Source organism: Vidua chalybeata, chromosome 27 (assembly GCF_026979565.1).
Source record: "Vidua chalybeata isolate OUT-0048 chromosome 27, bVidCha1 merged haplotype, whole genome shotgun sequence".
NCBI lineage: Eukaryota > Metazoa > Chordata > Aves > Passeriformes > Viduidae > Vidua > Vidua chalybeata.
The window spans coordinates 3,345,717-3,363,990 of NC_071556.1; the positions used below are offsets into that span (position 1 = coordinate 3,345,717).

The 18,274-nt window shown below is 64.8% G+C and overlaps 1 protein-coding gene and 1 non-coding gene across 2 annotated transcripts; one reads left to right on the forward strand and one right to left on the reverse strand.

Annotated features, from left to right (window-relative positions):
* The first annotated feature begins 220 nt into the window (after nucleotides 1-220).
* Nucleotides 221-327, forward strand: LOC128800811 (U6 spliceosomal RNA). Its single transcript, XR_008435053.1, has one exon. It is a non-coding gene; the product is annotated as a U6 spliceosomal RNA (small nuclear RNA).
* Nucleotides 328-649: 322 nt separating this feature from the next.
* On the reverse strand, nucleotides 650-16,291 carry ABCA7 (ATP binding cassette subfamily A member 7). The gene is made up of 50 exons (XM_053965931.1): nucleotides 16,252-16,291; nucleotides 14,587-14,857; nucleotides 14,378-14,471; nucleotides 14,034-14,175; nucleotides 13,824-13,951; nucleotides 13,636-13,757; nucleotides 13,368-13,562; nucleotides 13,192-13,281; nucleotides 12,874-13,099; nucleotides 12,647-12,786; nucleotides 12,454-12,570; nucleotides 12,127-12,306; nucleotides 11,841-12,049; nucleotides 11,566-11,742; nucleotides 11,155-11,377; nucleotides 10,830-11,051; nucleotides 10,515-10,719; nucleotides 10,331-10,447; nucleotides 9,982-10,153; nucleotides 9,701-9,832; nucleotides 9,476-9,615; nucleotides 9,261-9,398; nucleotides 8,917-9,125; nucleotides 8,718-8,790; nucleotides 8,263-8,465; nucleotides 8,100-8,148; nucleotides 7,832-7,894; nucleotides 7,086-7,240; nucleotides 6,888-7,012; nucleotides 6,712-6,810; nucleotides 6,334-6,529; nucleotides 6,130-6,224; nucleotides 5,920-5,952; nucleotides 5,481-5,586; nucleotides 5,324-5,398; nucleotides 4,926-5,095; nucleotides 4,682-4,859; nucleotides 4,481-4,596; nucleotides 4,183-4,327; nucleotides 3,972-4,095; nucleotides 3,751-3,883; nucleotides 2,827-2,947; nucleotides 2,665-2,727; nucleotides 2,482-2,588; nucleotides 2,082-2,223; nucleotides 1,878-2,012; nucleotides 1,698-1,801; nucleotides 1,495-1,587; nucleotides 1,175-1,412; nucleotides 650-1,098 (listed from the first exon to the last, which is right to left on the reverse strand). Exons 2-50 carry the CDS (start codon nucleotides 14,650-14,652, stop codon nucleotides 958-960), a joined length of 6,726 nt encoding a protein of 2,241 aa, XP_053821906.1. The 5' UTR covers nucleotides 14,653-14,857; nucleotides 16,252-16,291; the 3' UTR covers nucleotides 650-957.
* Nucleotides 16,292-18,274: the final 1,983 nt, after the last annotated feature.

Here is an 18,274-nt window from a genome sequence, read left to right on the forward strand (position 1 = left end):
GTGCGCCGCGCGCGCGCGGCACCTCCGGGCGGCCGTTCGGCCTCGAAAAGGCAAAAATTTCAAAAAAAGCGGAAGATTTAGAATGAAAAATCAGCACGCGTCTCCTGGGGGAGTGATCTTATGGAGAAAGACGCAGGGGCCCGAAAACAAAGAACTCGTCCTAAGGTAAGAGTTATCAATTATAGAAGGTTTAAATAGCGCTGCGGGTGCAGGACAGTTCGTGCTCGCTTCGGCAGCACATATACTAAAATTGGAACGATACAGAGAAGATTAGCATGGCCCCTGCGCAAGGATGACACGCAAATTCGTGAAGCGTTCCATATTTTTTTCCGGGCACGATCTCAAACCCCTCCCCGGGAGGACTCTTTTGTCCCCCCGGGACGCGGCACGGGGCGTTCCAGCCCCCCGCGAGGTCCGGGGAGCCCCCCCAGGCGCGGCCCTGACACATCAACCCACAGGTTTCCAGGCAGCAACTGGCAGAACGAGACGACCTGGCCTTCAGCTGCGCCAAGGGAAATTTAGGTTGGATATTAGGGAAAGTTTTTTTTATGGATGCGGTGCTGCCCGTGTCCCGCTGTGCCCCCGCCCTGTCCCGCACCGCGGTCGCGTTGTGGTGAGGGCAATGGAGCCTGCTGGCAGTACCGCGGGTTTTTATTGAATTGCTCTGTTACAGCAAGCTCGGCTCCGGTGGGCAGCAGCAGGGTCCCGAGGCCAGCCCCAGACCCCCCATCCAGCTCAGCCCCCCGCAGGGATCCGCGGCCAGCTCTGTCCTGGCACTCTGACCCCTCCCCAGCACCCGCTGTCCCGTGGGATGGTGACACCGTGCCAGCGGGCAGGATGTGCCCAGGCCTCCTCTGTGCAGTTCTGGGGCGCTGCAGTACCCCAAAGCCCTGTGACCCAGGCTGCGGTGACAACCAGGGAGGGGGCTCTGGGGGTCCATGGGACACCACGGCCCACTCAGACAGCGCTCTCCTGGTAGCTGTCGTCCTCCAGGAACCTGCTCAGCCTCCTCCCGGGGCTGGGGGCAGCATCCTGCCCTGGGGCTGTGACCTCCTCGGCGTCACCATCGCCCTGCTCCTGGGCAAAGTGCATGAAGACCTGCAGGAAGGGCAGGATGAGAGACAGCACCGTGGGGCAGGGCCAGCACGCCCTCACACTGCCTCTCCCCTGTCACCTGGTCCAGCGTGGTCTGGGACACGGAGTAGTCCTCTATGTGGCAGGGGCCACGGTGGGCGGCCAGAAGGCTGAAGACGGTGGCCAGGGAGGTGACACGGGCAGGCAGGTGGTACTGCAGCAGCCCCCCGTGCTGCTCCCGCAGCACGATGCCGGGGAAGTGCTGCTGCAGCAGGGTCTGCACCGCCGCTGGGCCAGGGCCCCCCGCCCGCACCACCACCGTGTACCCGTCCCCAAACCTGCGGGGACAGGGGACACTGCTGTGAGGACTGGCCGTGGCCACCAGCCTCAGGAGACCCCCTCAGCCCCCCGAGCCTGTACCTGTTCTTGAGGTGCTGGACGCTGCCCAGGCAGCGGAAGCGGCCGTTGACCATGATGGCCATCCTGGTGCAGAGCGCCTCACACTCCTCCATGCTGGGGGGACTCGTGTGAACCCCCCCAGGGCAGAGGGACACTCCCCTCCAGGGGGTTCCCACAGGAATAGGGGGGGGCTATGGGGTGCTCCCCTTTGAGTGGGGACTCACCTGTGGGACGTGAGCACCACGGACCGGCCGTCCCGGATAACGCCAAGGATGCGCTCCCACAGGAACCTCCGCGCTTGTGGGTCCATCCCCGTTGTGGGCTCATCCTGCAACGGTCCCGGCCCAGGGTCAGCCTGGGCAGGACCCTGGTGCTGCCGTGGGGCCTCCCAATGCCCCCCTCACCAGGAAAACCACAGGGGGACAGCCGAGGAGGGCGATGGCCGTGGAGAGCTTGCGTTTGTTGCCGCCGCTGTACTTGCCCGCCGGCCGGTCCGCGTGCGGGCCCAGCCCCAGAGCAGCGATGCCCCACTGAGCCGCCTGCGAGAGACAGAGGGGGTGAGGGTGGGGGCTCCCCCTGGGTTGGGGAGGACAGGGTACAGGCCCTACCCTGGGGGTCTCCTCCTCCGGGATCCCACGCAGGCGGCTGTAGAACTCCAGGTGCTCCCGCCCTGTCAGCAGGTCCGTGATGGCGTCAAACTGGGGACAGTAACCCATGTGCTGGTGGACAGACTGGAGGTCGGTGAGCACACTGTGGGATGGGACAGGTGAGCACAGGATGGGGACAGGTGAGCATGGGACAGGGAGAGGTGAGCACGCTGCGGGATGGGGACATGTGCCAGGGATACTGTGGGAATAGGGACGAGCAGCTGCAGGGATGAGGATGAGGATGAAACAGGCTGCAGGGCAAAGGGCCAGGAAGAGCACAGGGTGGGGTCAGAGATGATGGCATAGGTGCTGTGGGGACATGGAGAGGGATCCAAGCTGTGGAGTCCCTGCATTCACCCACCTGTGCCCCTTCAACCAGGCCTCCCCCAGCGTCACCTCTGTGTCCCCTGTCAGCATCTTGAAGGTGGACGTTTTCCCGGCCCCATTCACCCCCAGGAGGCCAAAGCACTGTGGGGGCAGAGCAGGGTCACTGGCAGCCCTGGCCCTGCCCACAGAGCTGTCTGTCTGTCCACCTGTCCCTCACCTCTCCGGGGGGGATGGCCACGCAGAGCCGGTCCACGGCCGGAGCCTTCCTGCGCCGGTACACCTGCGTGGAGGAGAGGTGGCCCTGGGTGCTCCCTCCTGTCACTGCCAGGGGTTCTGGGGGGGCTGGAGCTCACAGCAGGGTCCAGCCCCGCACACCCACCTTGGTCAGGTCCTTCAGAAGCAGGAGGTGGCCGTGTGGGGGGATGCTGCCCACCCTCGCCCGCTCCCTGGCCACGTCCCTGTCCTCATCTCCCAGCGAGGGCAGCTCCAGAGCCCGTGGGCTGTGGAAACAGTGGCAAGGGCACATCCAGGGCTGTCCATGCCCTTGAGCACCCTCGGGGTACTGTGTCCAGTTCTGTACCCAGTTTAGGAAGGACATTGATACGCTTGAACACATCCAAAGGAAGGCAACGAGGCTGGTGAGGGGCTTGGAACACAAGCCCTATAAGGAATGACTGGAGGAGCTGGGGTTGTTTAGCCTGGAGAAAATGAGACTCAGGGGTGACCTTATCACTCTCTACAACTCCCTGAAAGGTGGCTGTGCTCAGCTGGGGGTTGGTCTCTTTCTCCAGGCAGCACTGACAGAACCAGAGGACACAGTCTCAAGCTGCGCCAAGGGAAATTTAGGTTTCATATTAGGAAAAAGTTTTTTATGGAAAGAATGATAAAGTAGAGGAATCATCTGCCTGGGGAGGTAGTGGAGTCACCATCCCTGGATGTGTTTAAAAAAAGCCTGGATGTGGCACTCAGTGCCATGGTCTAGTTGAGGTGGTGTTAGGACATGGGATGGACTCTATGATCTTAAAGGTCTCTTCCAACCTGGTGATTCTGTGATTCTGATTCTCAGTGATTCTGGGATTCTGGGATTCTGATTCTCAGTGATTCTGGGATTCTGATTCTCAGGGATTCTGGGATTCTGATTCTCAGGGATTCTGGGATTCTGATTCTCAGGGATTCTGTGATTCTGTGATTTTGTGATTCTGATTCTCAGGGATTCTGGGATTCTGGGATTCTGATTCTCAGTGATTCTGGGATTCTGATTCTCAGGGATTCTGGGATTCTGTACCCCCCAGCCAGCGCTCACCCCAGGCGCAGGAAGAAGCGGTGGTACTGCAGCAGGAGGGTGAAGAGGAAGAAGACGATGCCCTCGATGGCCATGGCAAACATGTTCTTCCCTGCCAGGTCCCAGGACAGGGGGGACACGAAGCGCTTGTCCCCTGCAAGCAGCCAGAGGGGCTGTAGGAATAGGGGACCCCTGTGCTGGGCTTTGGGGAGGGCGAGCAGCCCTGACACCCCCAGACTCACCAAACCTCTCAAAGGCATCAGCCATTGCCTGGTTCTTCACCATGTCAATGAGGCCTCGGCCCAAGCAGAAGTGGGGGAAGATGAGGAAAACCTTCTTCAGGACACGGTTGATGTCATTGAGGTTCTGATGGGGCAGCAAGGAGAGGGGTGGGGGAGCTGGCACTGGCACTGCAGGGAAGGGATGGGGGGTGCAGGACGTCCCAAGGCTCACCTGGTCCACGAAGAGCTCCAGCACAAAGGTGGCCACGCTGCCGTTGATGCCGATGAAGAGGTTGATGCAGGTCAGGGCCACGTAGGCGGTGCTGGGGATGCTGAAGAGGAAGGAGGCTGGATACATCAGGGGGGTGATGGACCATCTGCAAGGGGGAGAGCAGGGGCTGCCCAAGGTGCACCTCCCAACCTGGGGGGCTTGAGATCGCACCCACCCTCCCAAGCACCACAACCCCTCACCCCGGCTGCCCCCAGCCCCACAACCCCCTCGCCCCTGCTGGGCTCTGCTGCCCCATCACCCGTAGAGCAGCAGCAGCAGCACCAGGGAGGGCAGGTTGGCCGAGGACACGTAGGATTCCTGCTGGAAGCAGAGGAAGATGAGGATGACCAGCAGTGCTGGGACCAGGTAGTTGCACTGTGGGGATGGAAAAGCAAGGAAAGGGGTCAGGGGTGGGACCAGACCCCTTGGAACTGGTCCCTGTCCCCATCCCCATCCCCACCATGTCCCAGGCGAAGTTGCCCAGCCAGTAGGTGATGGGCTTCATCCCGCTGACAAACTGAAGGTGCTTGGCCTTGCTGACCCGCTCCTCAATGAGGAAGACGACGAAGCTGGCCGGGACGAAGGACATGGCGAAGATCACGCAGATGGAGACCAGCACGTCCACAGAGGTGGCCATCCTGCCGAGGAGGGGAGAGCTCAGCGGGGGCCAGAGGGGGCTGTGGGACCCCCATCCCCACACTCACAGGGCGGCCTCGGAGAGCTGCTCCTTGGTGAGGTTGAGGGGGTGGTTGGTGGCCGTGATGCCGAAGCGCGCGGGGTCGGTGCCGGGGGGCAGCCGGGCTCGCAGCAGCCCATTGCTGGCCACGTTGAGGAAGGAGACCATGGCGTGCCAGCCCTTGTTGTTGAACCAGACCTGCAGCATGGGGAGGGACGGGCAGCTCAGAGCCCCCCACCCAACCTGGCACTGCCCCTGGCTGTGCCTGCAGCACCCACTCCCCCAGGAGCACCCCCACTCCCCACTGGGCTCCTGCTGCCCTCCAGCCCCAGCCACGCTCAGTCCTTCTTGGGCTGCTCCACCCCTTGAGGGGACACCACGGTCACATCCCTCTCGCCCCTGAGGCACCCTCAGCCCTGGGCACACCTTGATATTCCTGCGGGCATCCAAACCCTCGATGAAGCGGCTGAGGTTGGCCAGGAGCCGATCCGAGGGGCTGCCCTGGGTGCAGGAACACAGGGTGAGGAGGGGTCTCCCAGCACTGGGACCCCAGAGCTGAGCCAGGGGCTGAGTCCAGCTGTACCAGGGTGATGTTGAGCAGCGCCCGGAGCTCCAGCACTGCCTGATCCACCTCTGCTGCTGACGGCAGGGCCTGGGAGCTGCCGGCACCCAGGGAGAAGCCACCGTACCTGCGGGAGAAACGGGGCTCCCAAACCTGCCAGAGAGACTCCCACTGCCAGCGTGCCAGGAACTGGGCTTGAGGATCCACGTGGGTCCCTTCCACCCCAGGAGATTCTACAGTTCTATGAAACCTGACCCCCATTCCCCACTGCCACCCTTGTGCAAACTCAACCCCCCACTCACCCAGGTGCCAGAGTAAGGGACACACAGCAGAGGGCTGAAGGCACCTGGATGATGGCTCTGCCCAGGGACCACCACTCAGGCTCTCCCCAAACCCACCAGGGATCTCCTGTCTCCCTCCATTCCTGGCTGTGCCAGGCCCCAGCCCCTGCCCAGCTCACCTCTGCTCATTCACCCACTTCTTGTTCCTCAGCCTGAAAGAAATGAGGTGGGGGGAGTCAGAGGAGAGAGAAACTCCCTGAGGGGACATTAGGGCAGCACCTGCCCACCCAGCCACATGTCCCCAGCAGTGTCCCCTTCCCCCAGGTGTCCCTGGGGTGTTCCCTTGGTGTCCCCACAGTGCCCCTGGTGTTGCCAGCCCCAGCACTCACTCCTGACGGATGATCTGGGGATAGGTCTTCACCAGGTAGTCAGAGATGTTCCTGCCCGTCAGGTTCTGAAGGATGTCCCCTGTGCCCCTCTGCACCTGCGGGATGGACAGATGGGCTGGAAGGACACGCAGCCCTGTGGCATCACCTGCCCCACATCCAGCAGTGACAGAGCCCTGGGGCTGCCCCTGCTAGACTGGGGCTTACCTGGGGTGGTGGGAGCCCCCCGGCCCCCTCAGGACACTCAGGCAGCATCCTGTGTGCCCCCGGCCCACTGCACTGACACGGGGGGGATGGCTGGGCCCGTGTCCAGTTCCCACGCTGCAGCACTTCCAGCAGGGATGGGGGCGCCGAGGGGGCCGAGAAGCCCTCGGGGTGGGAGGCTGGTGGGCACAGCCCTGTCCTGGCACCCGGCGAGAGAGAGAGACTCCCGTTACCAGCCCGGTGTGAGCCGGGGGCACCGGGACCCACCGTGGGCACCTTGGGGGTCCCACAGCATCACACCAGGTGGCAGAGCTGCTCCGTGGGCAGGTGGGCACTGAGGTGGGGCCAAAGCCCGGCTGCCCCCGTCCCGCGGACACTCACGCCTTCCCCTCTTCCTTCATGCACTTGGTGCCGAAGCCGGGCTCGGCCAGGAGCGCCTCCAGCAGCCGGGCCGTGTCGGGGTCTCCCGGGGCGTCGTTGCTGCCAGGAGACGCGGGAGTGAGCTGGTGGCAGTGGGGGGGACCAGGGACACGGCGGGCAGAGGGCTGGGGACACACCTGAAAAAGGTGAACTGCTGCCCGTACATCCAGGGCTGGAGTTGCAGCGGCGGGTACCTCCCGAAGGGCGGCACGATGAGGCTGAAGAGCAGCGCGATGCAGACGAAGACGGCGGGGAGGACGATCTGAGGAGGTCGGGGGGATCGGGGTTGGCTCTGCCCCTCCTTGCCCTGCCCCATCCCCTCCCCGCGGCCCCACCTGCGCGAAGAATCCGCGGGTGCTGCGCCGAGCGTGGAGCATCCTCTTGGTGAAGAGAGCGCGGAGCTGGCGGCAGGTGAGCGCCCAGCCCCGCACCCTGCCGCAGGCCTGCCCCGCCGCCCCCCGCAGCAGGTCCGTCTCCCGGGGCTCCTCCGCTGCCGGGGCAGAGACGGGTCTGGCAAGGGACTCGTGCCAGGCGGGGCGCGGGGAACGGTGCTGGCAGGGCCATCCCCCGACCCCAGCAGGGATGGGATGCTGCATGCAGGACCCCCTAGCCCCCCCCCCCCCCCAAACAGCCCCCAGCTCCTACCTCGCCGGGCTCCTTTGGCTCAAAATGTAAAGGAGAGGAGAGAGGGGTTACAGCAGCGTGGGGGTCAGCGCCCACCCAGGGCAGAGCTGGTGCCCCAAACCATCACAGCTCCCGTGGCTGTCCCCATGCCACTTCTCCCTCCAGGATAAGGGGGCTGGATATGCCCCCTGGGATTTCATATCCCATCCCAACTCCCGCACAGAGCTGGGCTTCTCCAAACCCATCCTCATCCCAGATCTTTGCTCTGGGGACACCCCAAAACTGGGAGGTAGCTATGCTGCACGAGTATCCCCCTGCTCGAAGGGACACGTGCCCGAAGGGATGCCTGCTGGGATGGACAGCTGCCCAGATGGACATGGGCCATCACCCCAGCCCAGGGGCTGGAGGTGGGGAGCACTCAGCAGCAGCTTAGGGGTCCCATCTCCCCCATCCTTACCCATCTCTCCATCGGCCACATCCCCATCCCCCATCTCGCCACGGACTGCTCCTTTCATGGTGCCTGACAAAATGAGGACAAGATGCCAGGGCAGGACCAAGGCCACAGGCTGTGACACCTCTCTGCATCCACAGGTGCTCCCAGCGGGGCCCCCAGCCCTGGCAGGGTGCTGGGGACACCCCCCCCCCTCTGCTCTGGGCTGCTGAGCACCTCCCCAGCCCCCCCTGTACCCCAGAGCTCAGCTCCAGGCAGGACTGAGGGGTTTTACCTGTGGTGTCAGTGTCCAGCGCTGTGTCCTCGGCCACCTTCAGGAATATCTGGGGGTGTGGGAGGGCTGGTGTTAAACACACACCAGCACCCACAGCCCAGTGAGGGAAACCCCCTGGTCACAGGCACCTCGGGAGCCCCTTGACCACAGCCCCCCTGCGTACCTCTTCCAGGGTGGTGTCAGAGATGCCGTAGCTGGAGACCCCCAGTTCCCCCAGGCGTGCGTCCAGCTCGCGGAACAGCTCCCCGAAGGCCCCATCCCTGGCCCCGCTGTAGGGCAGGACGAAGAGCACCTCGTGCCCGATGTCCTCCACCAGCCGGGAGCCAGGGACCAGCTTCTGGATCAGCGCCGACAGCTGGGCCACATCTGGAGGGATGGAGAGGGCTGGAAACTCGGGGCAGGAGCCACAGGCTGGCACAGCTGGCCACAGCTCCATGTGCCTGGCATCCCACCCTGAGGGTCCCCGGGGAGATGGAGGGGATGGAGATCCCCTTCTGCACCTCCAGTGAAAGGAGGAGAGGGGCCAGATGCAGGGCTGTGCACCCCCAGCCTCCCTGGCTGACGGGGGATGTTTGGGGAGCAGCTGGGGGTGGCACTGTGAGGGGACAAAACGCTCACCCACGGCGCTGGTGTCGCTGCCCCGCTCGCTGCCCAGGCCTGTGTCGCTGCTGTGCTCCGAGTCACTGCCGTCCTGCAGGAAAGGGTGGCTGGAGCCTGGCACCCCACAGCAGGACCTGGCCCCCAGTGCCCCCCACTACCCAGGATGGACACACTGGTTTGTCCTTTGGGGGGTGATCATCAGGGCCAAGGGACCCACCTTTTTGGCGACACCAGGGACAGTGCCAGCGTTGCCTGTCCCGCTCCTCTCCCGCTTCACCAGGGTGAGGTGGTACCCGGTGCCAAGCCTGGCCTTGAGGAAGAGGGGGGACCCGCAGCAGCAGAGCCGGCCCTGTGAGATGATGGCCGTGCGGTCCCCCAGGAGCTCCGCCTCGTCCATGTAGTGGGTGGACAGGATGATGGTGCGGCCTGGGGACCAGGAACGGGCTTGACCCCAACCCCCTGCCCGACCCCCCCCAGTGCACGTTCTCCCCACCAGCACAGCCCCCTGCTCGCCCCAGGCTGGGGGGCTCAGAGGGTGAAGTGGGGACGCCCAGCCCTGACCTTTGCGGTACTTGAGCAGCAGCTCCCAGATGCTGCGGCGGGAGAAGGGGTCGACGCCGGCCGTGGGCTCATCCAGGATGACCACCCGGGAGCCGCCCACGAAGGCGATGGCCACCGAGAGCTTCCGCTGCATCCCTCCTGCAGAGGGACAGTGTTGGGGGGGGCTCGGGGCCGCCGAGCCCCGCTCGGGCACCCAGCCTGACCCCCACACGCACCCGAGAGGTTCCTGGTCTGCTCCCGGCGCTTGTGGGGCAGCCCCGTGTCCTGCAGCAGCTGCTCCATCTCCTCCTGCACCTGCTGCTCCGAGAGCCCCTTCAGCCGCCCGTAGAACCAGACGTGCTCCTCCACCGTCAGGCTGTGGGGACAGGGGGAAAGGCAGGGTGAGGGGCACAGGGATTGAGTGGTTGCTTCCCTCCCCACACCACCGCAGCCCTGCCTACATGTCAAAGAGCACGTTGTGCTGGGGACACATCCCCATGGATTTGCGGATGCTGTCGATGTCGGAGCGGATGTCCCAGCCCAGGATATAGGCAGTGCCCGAGGTGGGGGGCAGGAGGCCAGTCAGGATGGACCTGGAAGTGGTGAGAAAAGCGGGTCATGGAGCACAGGGGCAGCAGGGCTTGGGGCCAGGGTACCCTGTCCTGTGTGGGGAACAGGTGGGGACAGGCTCGGGCTCAGCTCCTGTCCCCAGCCATGGCCACGCAGCCCCTCTGTGGCTCACATGGTGGTGGTCTTTCCAGCGCCATTGTGGCCCAGGAAGGATGTGATCTGCCCCTCGTAGAAGTCCAGGCTCAGCCCGTTGACAGCCGCACGGCCGCTGCTGCCATAGACCTTCACCAGGTTGCGGATGGAGACGCCGGGCTGGAGGTTGGCAGGCGGCTCCTCCACCAGCACTGGAAGCCACCAAGGGGTCACATCCCTGGCCAGGTCCCCTTGCTGGGGGCAGGACCCCTTGCCATGGGGTGCAGGGCCCTCCACTGGGGACCAAGGCCTGGGCTGGAGGGCTCCAGCCCCCCTGCTCCACGGCCACTGCCCTCAGCCACGCAGCTCCAGGGTGGGCAGGGACTCACCCTGGGGTGCAGTGTGGGGGCTGGTGTGGTACAGGGAGTGCCCACATGAGGGTGACTCTCCAAACCAGTAGCTCTTCAGGAAGGGGAAATTCCAGGGCTTGGGGATCCCGTACTGACCTGCAGCAGAAGGGGTTAAGTGATCCAGGGCTGAGTGGCAGCTGGGGGTCAGGGGAGCTGCACTCACCTGGGAAGACACCCTCGAGGTACCAGGTGGCCAGGCCGTAGAGGACAGCGTCCAGCAGCAGCAGCCCCACGGCCGCAGCGAAGCTGTACAGGTCTCCGGGCACGGGGCTGGCAGCCAGGTTGTGCCACTGGATGCCCACCCCCTGCTCCTCGTAGAGGGAGAAGTATTCGCAGCCGAAGCCGAAGGCCACGGGGGACAGCAGGCTCTGAGGACGGTTAGAATGGCAGTGTGGGCAAAGATTGGCCTGAGGGGTACAGCCCAAAGCCCCCCACCCAGAGCAGCAGGGGCACTGCAGAGGGGCAGCCCCGGGCTCACCACAAGGACACGGATTGGGAAGGTGATGTAGTCGCGCCAGGCGACGCACAGCACGTAGGGCAGGTACAGCGAGAAGTAAATGATGCCACCGCACGCCGAGGCCAGGTTGGCACGGGGGAAGAAGGTGCTGATGAGGAAACACTGGCTGATGGTGGCCACTGAGAAGGTGCTGAGGAAGAGGAAGATGACTGCTGGGTCGCTGTAGGGCAGGATGTTTCCCAGCTGTGGATGGAGGCAGGTTGGAGCCTGTGGAGCCCCCCATGCTGGCTCCCAGCCCTGATGTTCCCTGTGTCACCCATGCTGTCCCCTGAGACCTGCAACCTGCCTTAAGGATGAGGACAAGGAGGGCAGAGCTGAGGAGGAAGGGGATGAAGCTGCTGAGGAACCAGCTGAGCCAGAGGATCCCGCTGCTCAGCCCCATGGTCTTCATGGTCTCCTTGAGACGTGTCTCCTTCTCGTGCACCACCCCCTTGATGATCATGGCCACTGAGTAGATCCAGGCCAGTGTCATGAAGAGAGGCAGCGAGCGGTTCAGGACCCTCAAGAACCTGGGGAGATACCACCAGCCATTCCACCCTTAGCTCAGCACGCCCGGGGCCACTCTTGGGCCAGGGACACCAGGGCACGACCGGCCCTGTGCCACCTCCCTGGTGCAGCGGTGCTTGGATGTGTCCCCCATTGCAGCAGGGGGGTCACCCAACTGTCCCAGGGTCCGGGGCTGCCCCTGCCCACTTACACATCATCCACGTAGCAGGGGTAGGGCATCTGCTGGACGTAGACCCCTGTCCGTGGGGCAGCCCCAGTCTGCACCCGCACCACCGCCTGCTCCACCAGGTCCTGGATGTAGACGAAGCCCCCCCAGACGTAGCGCAGGTCACTGAAGGGGTCAGCTGCGGGGCCTGGGTCCCAAAACCTGGGGGCAGAGCACGGTGCTGGCACCAGGGGTCCCCTGGCAATGAGCACAGGGTGCCTGGCTGGCCATGGAGACAGGCAGGGTGGGCATCCCCCAACCTGTCCTTGATCTTGTTGGTTCTCGTGACGTCGTCAATGTCCATGCGGATTTTGTAGCGGACGTGGGGTGGCAGTCCAGGGGCTGTGGCATTGATGGGGGGCTGGAAGACCACTGCTGCCCAAAACTGCTGCTCCTCCAGCAGCTCCAGGGCTCGGGCTACCAGCTGCTCCTCGGTGGCCACTGCCTCGATCTTGTCCAGGCAGACACACTGTGGGAGGGCAGGTAGGGCTCAGGGGGCACGGGTGGTGCAAGGGGCCAGCCCCCCCACAGCGGGGTGACACACACCTCCATGAACTGTGACAGCGTGCTCAGGACTGCGTCCACATCAGCGTACACCTGGTGCCAGGTGAGGCCTGGTCCCCCCGCTGGCCCCGTCAGGAATGTGACCAGCTCCGGCAGCTTCCAGGAGGTGCCGTTGAGGAATCCATCCAGGAGCTGGGCTGTGCTCGGGGCCAGCAGCAGGTCCTGCAAAGCACCAGGGTATGGGAGGCCATACAGCCCACCGTGCTCCAGCTGCATCCCACCCTGCTCCTGGCCAGTTGCTCCCAGCACAACCCATCTTGCACCCCACAGCAACCCTGTTCCCAATGGGAGGAGCCTGGGGTCTCACACCTGGAGCACCTGCATCTCCAGGCTGCTGTTGAGGAGGGTGTAGATTCGGGGTCCCAGCTCCTGCCAGGCACCCCCCAACTCCCCCAGCACCGCCAGCTCCCGGAAGGTCCGATTCACCTGTGTGAGGGAGGCGAGGCAGGTTCAGGATGAGACCTCCCCAAACCCCTCCAGGCCCCCCGCAGCCCCCACTCACCTCAGCCATGACACTGTCGGGGCCAGGCCCAGGTGGGGTGTACAGGATCTTCCCCACAAAGAGGGGCTTGATCCCCCGCCAGAAGATCTGTGAGAGGGGGCTGGACTCCAGGCTGCGGAGCAGCTCCCGGCAGAAGGGACCTGGGGGTGCAAAGCTGAGCCCTCACCACCAGCCCCCACTGCCCCCCACAGCCCCTGGCTGAGCCTCCCACAGCTCCCCCCGCTCACTGGTGCTGCCTGAGGCCACGGGTCTCTGCTCCGAGCTGTTCCGGTCCAGGAAGGCTTTGACATCATTGTCCTCGTACCAGTTGAGGGAGGGGATCCTGAGCCCCCCGCCCTCGGGGTGGCCACAGGCGATGCGTGACAGGGCTGTGAAGTTGTCCGTGCTGGTGTTGGGGGCCCTCAGCCCCACAATCTCCTGACGCAGCTCGGCCAGGCTGGTCATGGAGGAGACCTGGGGAGAGTGGGATGGGAGTGGAGAGGGGCAGTGAGGGACAGGGGCACCCAGGGGCACGGTGGGGGTGGGCAGGGGGCAGAGGGGTGTACCTCCTCCATCAGGGATGCTGCATCCCGCAGGAAGCTGCCCAAAGCTTCCACCGTGCCAGCGATCCCGCCCCACTCTGAGCTCAGCTGTTCCTACAAGGGGCACGAGAAGGGGGTCACAGCCCTGCCAGGGTCTCTGCCTCGGTGCCTTCCAGCACCCGACCGCGCTGGGGGCTCACCGTCAGGAGTCGTGGGAAGTCCATCTGGGAGAGGAAGGAGCCCTCCATGGCACGGAGCTGGGAGCTGGGCAGCGCGCAGAGTCCTTGCTGCAGGCTCTGGGTGGAGTCGGCGCCGCCGCCCACCAGGAACCCCCCCAGGACCGAGGCGTTGCAGACCAGGGCCTTTAGCGGGAGGCGAATGCTCGCCAGGGAGAACTGGAAGGAGAGGGCAGTCGTGATGCGGTCACCGGGAGTGGGCGCCGGGAGCGGGCACCGGGACGACACTCACGATGCGGGGGCTGAGCCGAGCCCCCATCAGCTCATCCACCAGCGCGGGGGGCAGAGACGTGTTGGTCCGCAGGAACCGGGAGAAGGTCTCGTTCTCTCTCAAGTACTCCCTCACCGGCAGAGCTGGGGGAGCAGGGGTCAGACAAAGGGTCTGGCTCCCCCGGCACCCCCCCCACCCCCGGTGCTCACCCCTCCGCTGGTTCCCGCTGTCCCGGAGCCGGCGCAGGGCGGGCAGGAGCCGGGCGAAGCTGCGCAGTAGCCGCTGCCCGTGCCCGCGGAGCAGGACCTGCCGGGCTTCGGTCAGGAGACGGGAGACGCTGTGACATGGAACATGGGGCGGGCAGTGAGACCCCGGGCCAGCCCCGCTCTGCCCCGCAGCTCCCCAGCCCCGCCGCTCACATGGAGCCGTCGAAGTTGCCCACCACGCCAGGGGCCTCTCCCGCCGTGGCGTGCCGGAAGCAGGGGTTGTTCATGTTGCAGATGATGCCCTGCAGCCAGGGCAGGGTCCCCGCAGACGGCAGCGCCTTGTTGGGAAAGTGGCCTGAGGGAGAGGGAGGCAGGTTCAGGGGGCCAGTGCAGGACCCCCGGGACCCCACACACACCCGAGCGGGGAGATGCCAGCGAGCCCCCACCCTGTGACCACCTCCCGTGTTTGTCCCCCCGGTGTCACCCCGAAGGGCTCCCGTACAGGGGCACACAGAGGGGTCTTAGCTGGCTCAGGGGGTCCTGCGGGGGACACTCACACTCGTGCTGTTTGAAGGGTGGGTGTGATCGCCGCACTGAGATCAAGATAAGGAAGAGGAAGAGGGGCCACAGGATCTCGATAGCCAGCTGGATCTGGGGGAGACGCAAGGCTGATGGGGTCCCGGTCTCCATCAGTGTCCAGGGCTCTGCCTGCCCCTGTGCCAGGCACCAGTGGCTCTGGGTAGCCCCATCCCAATCGCCCACTCACCCGCTGCCGTCGGCGGTAGGTGAAGTTCTTCCAGAGCAGCAGCCCCAGCTGGGTGCCCACGGCCATCGCGGGGGTCGCGGGCCCCGCTCGGTTCCGGCTGCGGGTGAGAGCAGGGGGGCAGCCCCAAGCTGAGCTGGGCTCTCACTTCCTTCTGCTTCGGGGCTTATCACACCCTGGGCACGGTGCCGGGCACAGGGCTGAGCTCCGGGGCCGACAGCATTCCGGCAGCAAAGCTCCTTTCCGGAGCTAAAGGCTCAAATCACATTCTTTCCTAAACCAAAAGCACCAGAATTGGGCACGAGCTCTGTCTAGGAGCACGATTCACTGCCCACGCCGGGCACAGGGAGCAGTCCGGCACCCCCGGAGTAGCTCCGGACGAGCTGGGCAGCCCAGGAGAGGCACCGGCCCGTGCCTCAGTTTCCCCGTGAGAGGGATGTGGGTGGGGCTCTCATCAGCCCAGGAGCGGAATCGCTCCGGTGCAGTGGGCTCGAGGCGCGAGCTCCGACACCTGGATCCCGCGGGCAGCAGCCGCGTCTCTGCCAGTTCCTGGGAATTCACCCACCCCTGGAGCGGGGCCAGCAGCTCCGGGGCCCGGCAGCAAAGCTCTGCCAAGGCGGCTCAGCGACGAGCCCGGTAGCGGCGGCGGCACGACCCAACCCGCAGCGATCCGCCCGGTGCATCCGCCCACGCCCCGGGAGAACCGAGCTCCGGGGCGGCTCCCTGGTCACCGCGAGCCTGGGACACCACCACCCCCGACTTGCCCCTCGTTTTTTCCCCGGGGCCGGGGGAGCCGCTCACTCACTCACCCGCCGCCCTGCGCTCGCCGCCACCGCCCGCGCCCGGGGCTAAGCCGGGTCCCGGGCGGGCACAGCCGGGATAAGCGGGCACGGGGCCGTGGGATTAGGATCCCAGCTAGGAAATCCGCCTAATCGGCCTGCGGGGCCGGACACGAGTGGGTCCGGGGGCAGGATTCCTCCGGGGATGCACAAGGGTCGGTGGGGTGACGCGGAGAGAAACAAGCAGCTGCCAGGTGGGGGTGACACGGGGAGACAGAGGTGTCTGAGTGTCCCCATCCGCTAGAACCGGAGGGTACTGCGGAACTGCCGGTCCGGGGGAGCCCCAGCCCCGCGGGGGCGGCGGCTCTTTTCGGGACAAAACAACCACAGAATCCCTGGATCCTCCCGGGGGACTCGCGTGGGAATCTGCTCACTCATCTCACGAGGACAAACACGCAGCATCGCTGCAGCCGGGAGCTCGCTGGACCCCGCGACCCCGGACCAACCTCAGCTCCCGGCCCCGGCGCCCTCCAACCCCGCGTCCCCCAGCCCGGTTCGGCCGCACGGAGCCCCGCTCTGGGCAGGGTGCGGAGTCACCGGGGGGCGGACGGGCCGGGAAGATGTGGGGACAGCCCAGGGGAGATACGGACAACTCGGGGGGGACATGGGGACAGCTCGAAGGGACGATGAGGACAGTCCAGAGGGGACATGGGGACAGTTCGGGGCTACGATGGGGACACGGGGATAGCCTCGGGGGGGGGCGGGGAGGCACTAAGAGCCTCGGGGGGACGCTGAGCGGCCGCATCCGGCCGACACCAGCAGCCAGCACACAGCCTCTCCTCCTTCTTCTTCTCCCCTCTCGCAGCCCCCGGCCCGGGACCCCCGTTACCTGCTGCTGCTGCGCGGTCTCTTTAAGAGACCCCGCGGCTCCGCCGGGCGCGCGCAGGCCCCGCCCTCCCCGCGCTACAAAGTAGCCGTGGGCGTGACGTCACGGGAGCCGGCTCTTAAAGGGACAGGGAGGTGGGGGATTAGGAGTCCCGCCCCATCCCATCCCATCCCATCCCATCCCATCCCATCCCATCCCATCCCATCCCATCCCATCCCATCCCACCCCACCCCACCCTTGGGAGCCCCACGGAGCAGCGCGGCTCTTCGAAACGCGGCATTTCGCCCCAAAAAAGGTGGATCTCTTCCCGGTCAGGCACGTCCCGTCCTGTCCCGTTGGCATTGTTAATCAATCATTTATCAGCCGCATATCTGTTAATTCCACAGCCCGCTCCTGGCTCCCGCTCTCCCCCCCCCCCCGGGACACGCAGCGTCCCACCCCAGCACTCTGGAATTCCGGGGGTCTCACGCAGGTCTGCAGCAGCTCGCAGCCCCCCAGGCACAGAGAGCCCTGACAAGCAGCCCGCAGCAGAGACCAGCTCCTGTTCATGTCGAAAGGGCTTTTACTTTTTTTTAATAAAAGGTTTTAGTCTGAGAGCATCTGCCTTAAAAACCGCACGGGGGGGAGACGTCGATGGCTGCGCTCGGACACCGCCCGACCAAAGCTTCCCCGCCTGCAGCTCGGGCTGCCCGGGCAGCTCCTCCTGCAAACTCACATCAGAAAACGGGGGTGGTGACTTTTGTTTTCCATGGAAAAGGGCCAGCGTTCGTGTCCAGAGGGCTGCGGCCCCGAGTGGGCTGAGGCCCCGAGTGGGCTGAGGCCCCGAGTGGGCTGAGGCCCCGAGTGGGCTGCCGCCTCCTAAAATCCCGAACGGCGCAGGATTTCTCCCAAGCCCAACCTGCCCCACCCACAGCTCGGGCTGCCCTGGCAGTGCCAGGAGCCCCCCCTTTGCTCCTAAACCCCCCTTCCGCCGCCCAGCTGCCCCCATCCTGTGTGCCACCCCCAGCCCCTTTGTGACACCCTGCAGCCCACAGACGTTGTCCCTGCTTGTTTCATGTCGTGCTCTGCGTGGGCTGCACTGTCCCCAGGTGTTCGGGTCCCACCTGCTGCTGCAGGGGAGTCACAGGTGGGCAGGGGGGAGTGTTAAAAATAGGTTAGAAAGTATTGTGAAATAGTTGATAGTTGTTAGGCATGTACTGTTATTTTGCTTATGGTAAAAGGGGTCTAAAGGGGCGGTTGTAAGAAATACGGTACTCTCCGTACCGTATTACACCCAAGTAAAGCGCAGAACCCCCAGCGAAACGAGCCAGCCGGGACAGAACTGTCATGGGCCAATTCAGCGCCTTAAACCTTCGTGCAAATGAAGGATCCAAAAATAAACCAATGCAAACGGACAAAAAACAGGATAAAAAGGGGCATCTGACCCACTGAACCCGTGCCGCTCCACCTGGAACGTCGGGGCCACCGCTGCTCAGCAGACCCAGCGCTGGCGCCGCAGCATCCACGACGGGAGCGCTCCTGCTCGGCCCGCGGGCCCCTCTGCTTTCGGCCTTTCTTTTTATTACAATAAACGCCGAAACATTTTTAGTAGCGGGAGTGTGGTCCCGTTTTTAACAGGGAGGATGGAGCAGGGGCAGGCTGGATGTTCGGGTGGGGGTGAGGGGCGGAGAAGGGGACACGGCTGGTCACACCTGGAGCTGCTGCGCCTTGAGGTGGAAAAGGCACCTGAGGCTCATCCCCTTCCCTGGCTCCTTTCAGCACTGGTACCTGAGCCCCAGTTTGAGGCACTCAAACTCTCCCAAACCCTCTCCTGGGGCTGGAGGCTCTCTGGGGTCGCGTTTCACGGAATTAAGCTCGTGCTTTTCGTGGTCCCCGCTGGCTGGGATGCCGGAGCGGTGTGGGACGGGCTCCAAACCCCCCGGCACTCCTGGGGAAGCGCTCCCGGCGCCGAGGCGCAGTGGGAGGGCGGCGCTGTGTGCAGATTCGCATCATTCCTTTTCCACAGAAAGTGGCAGCCTGAACTCAC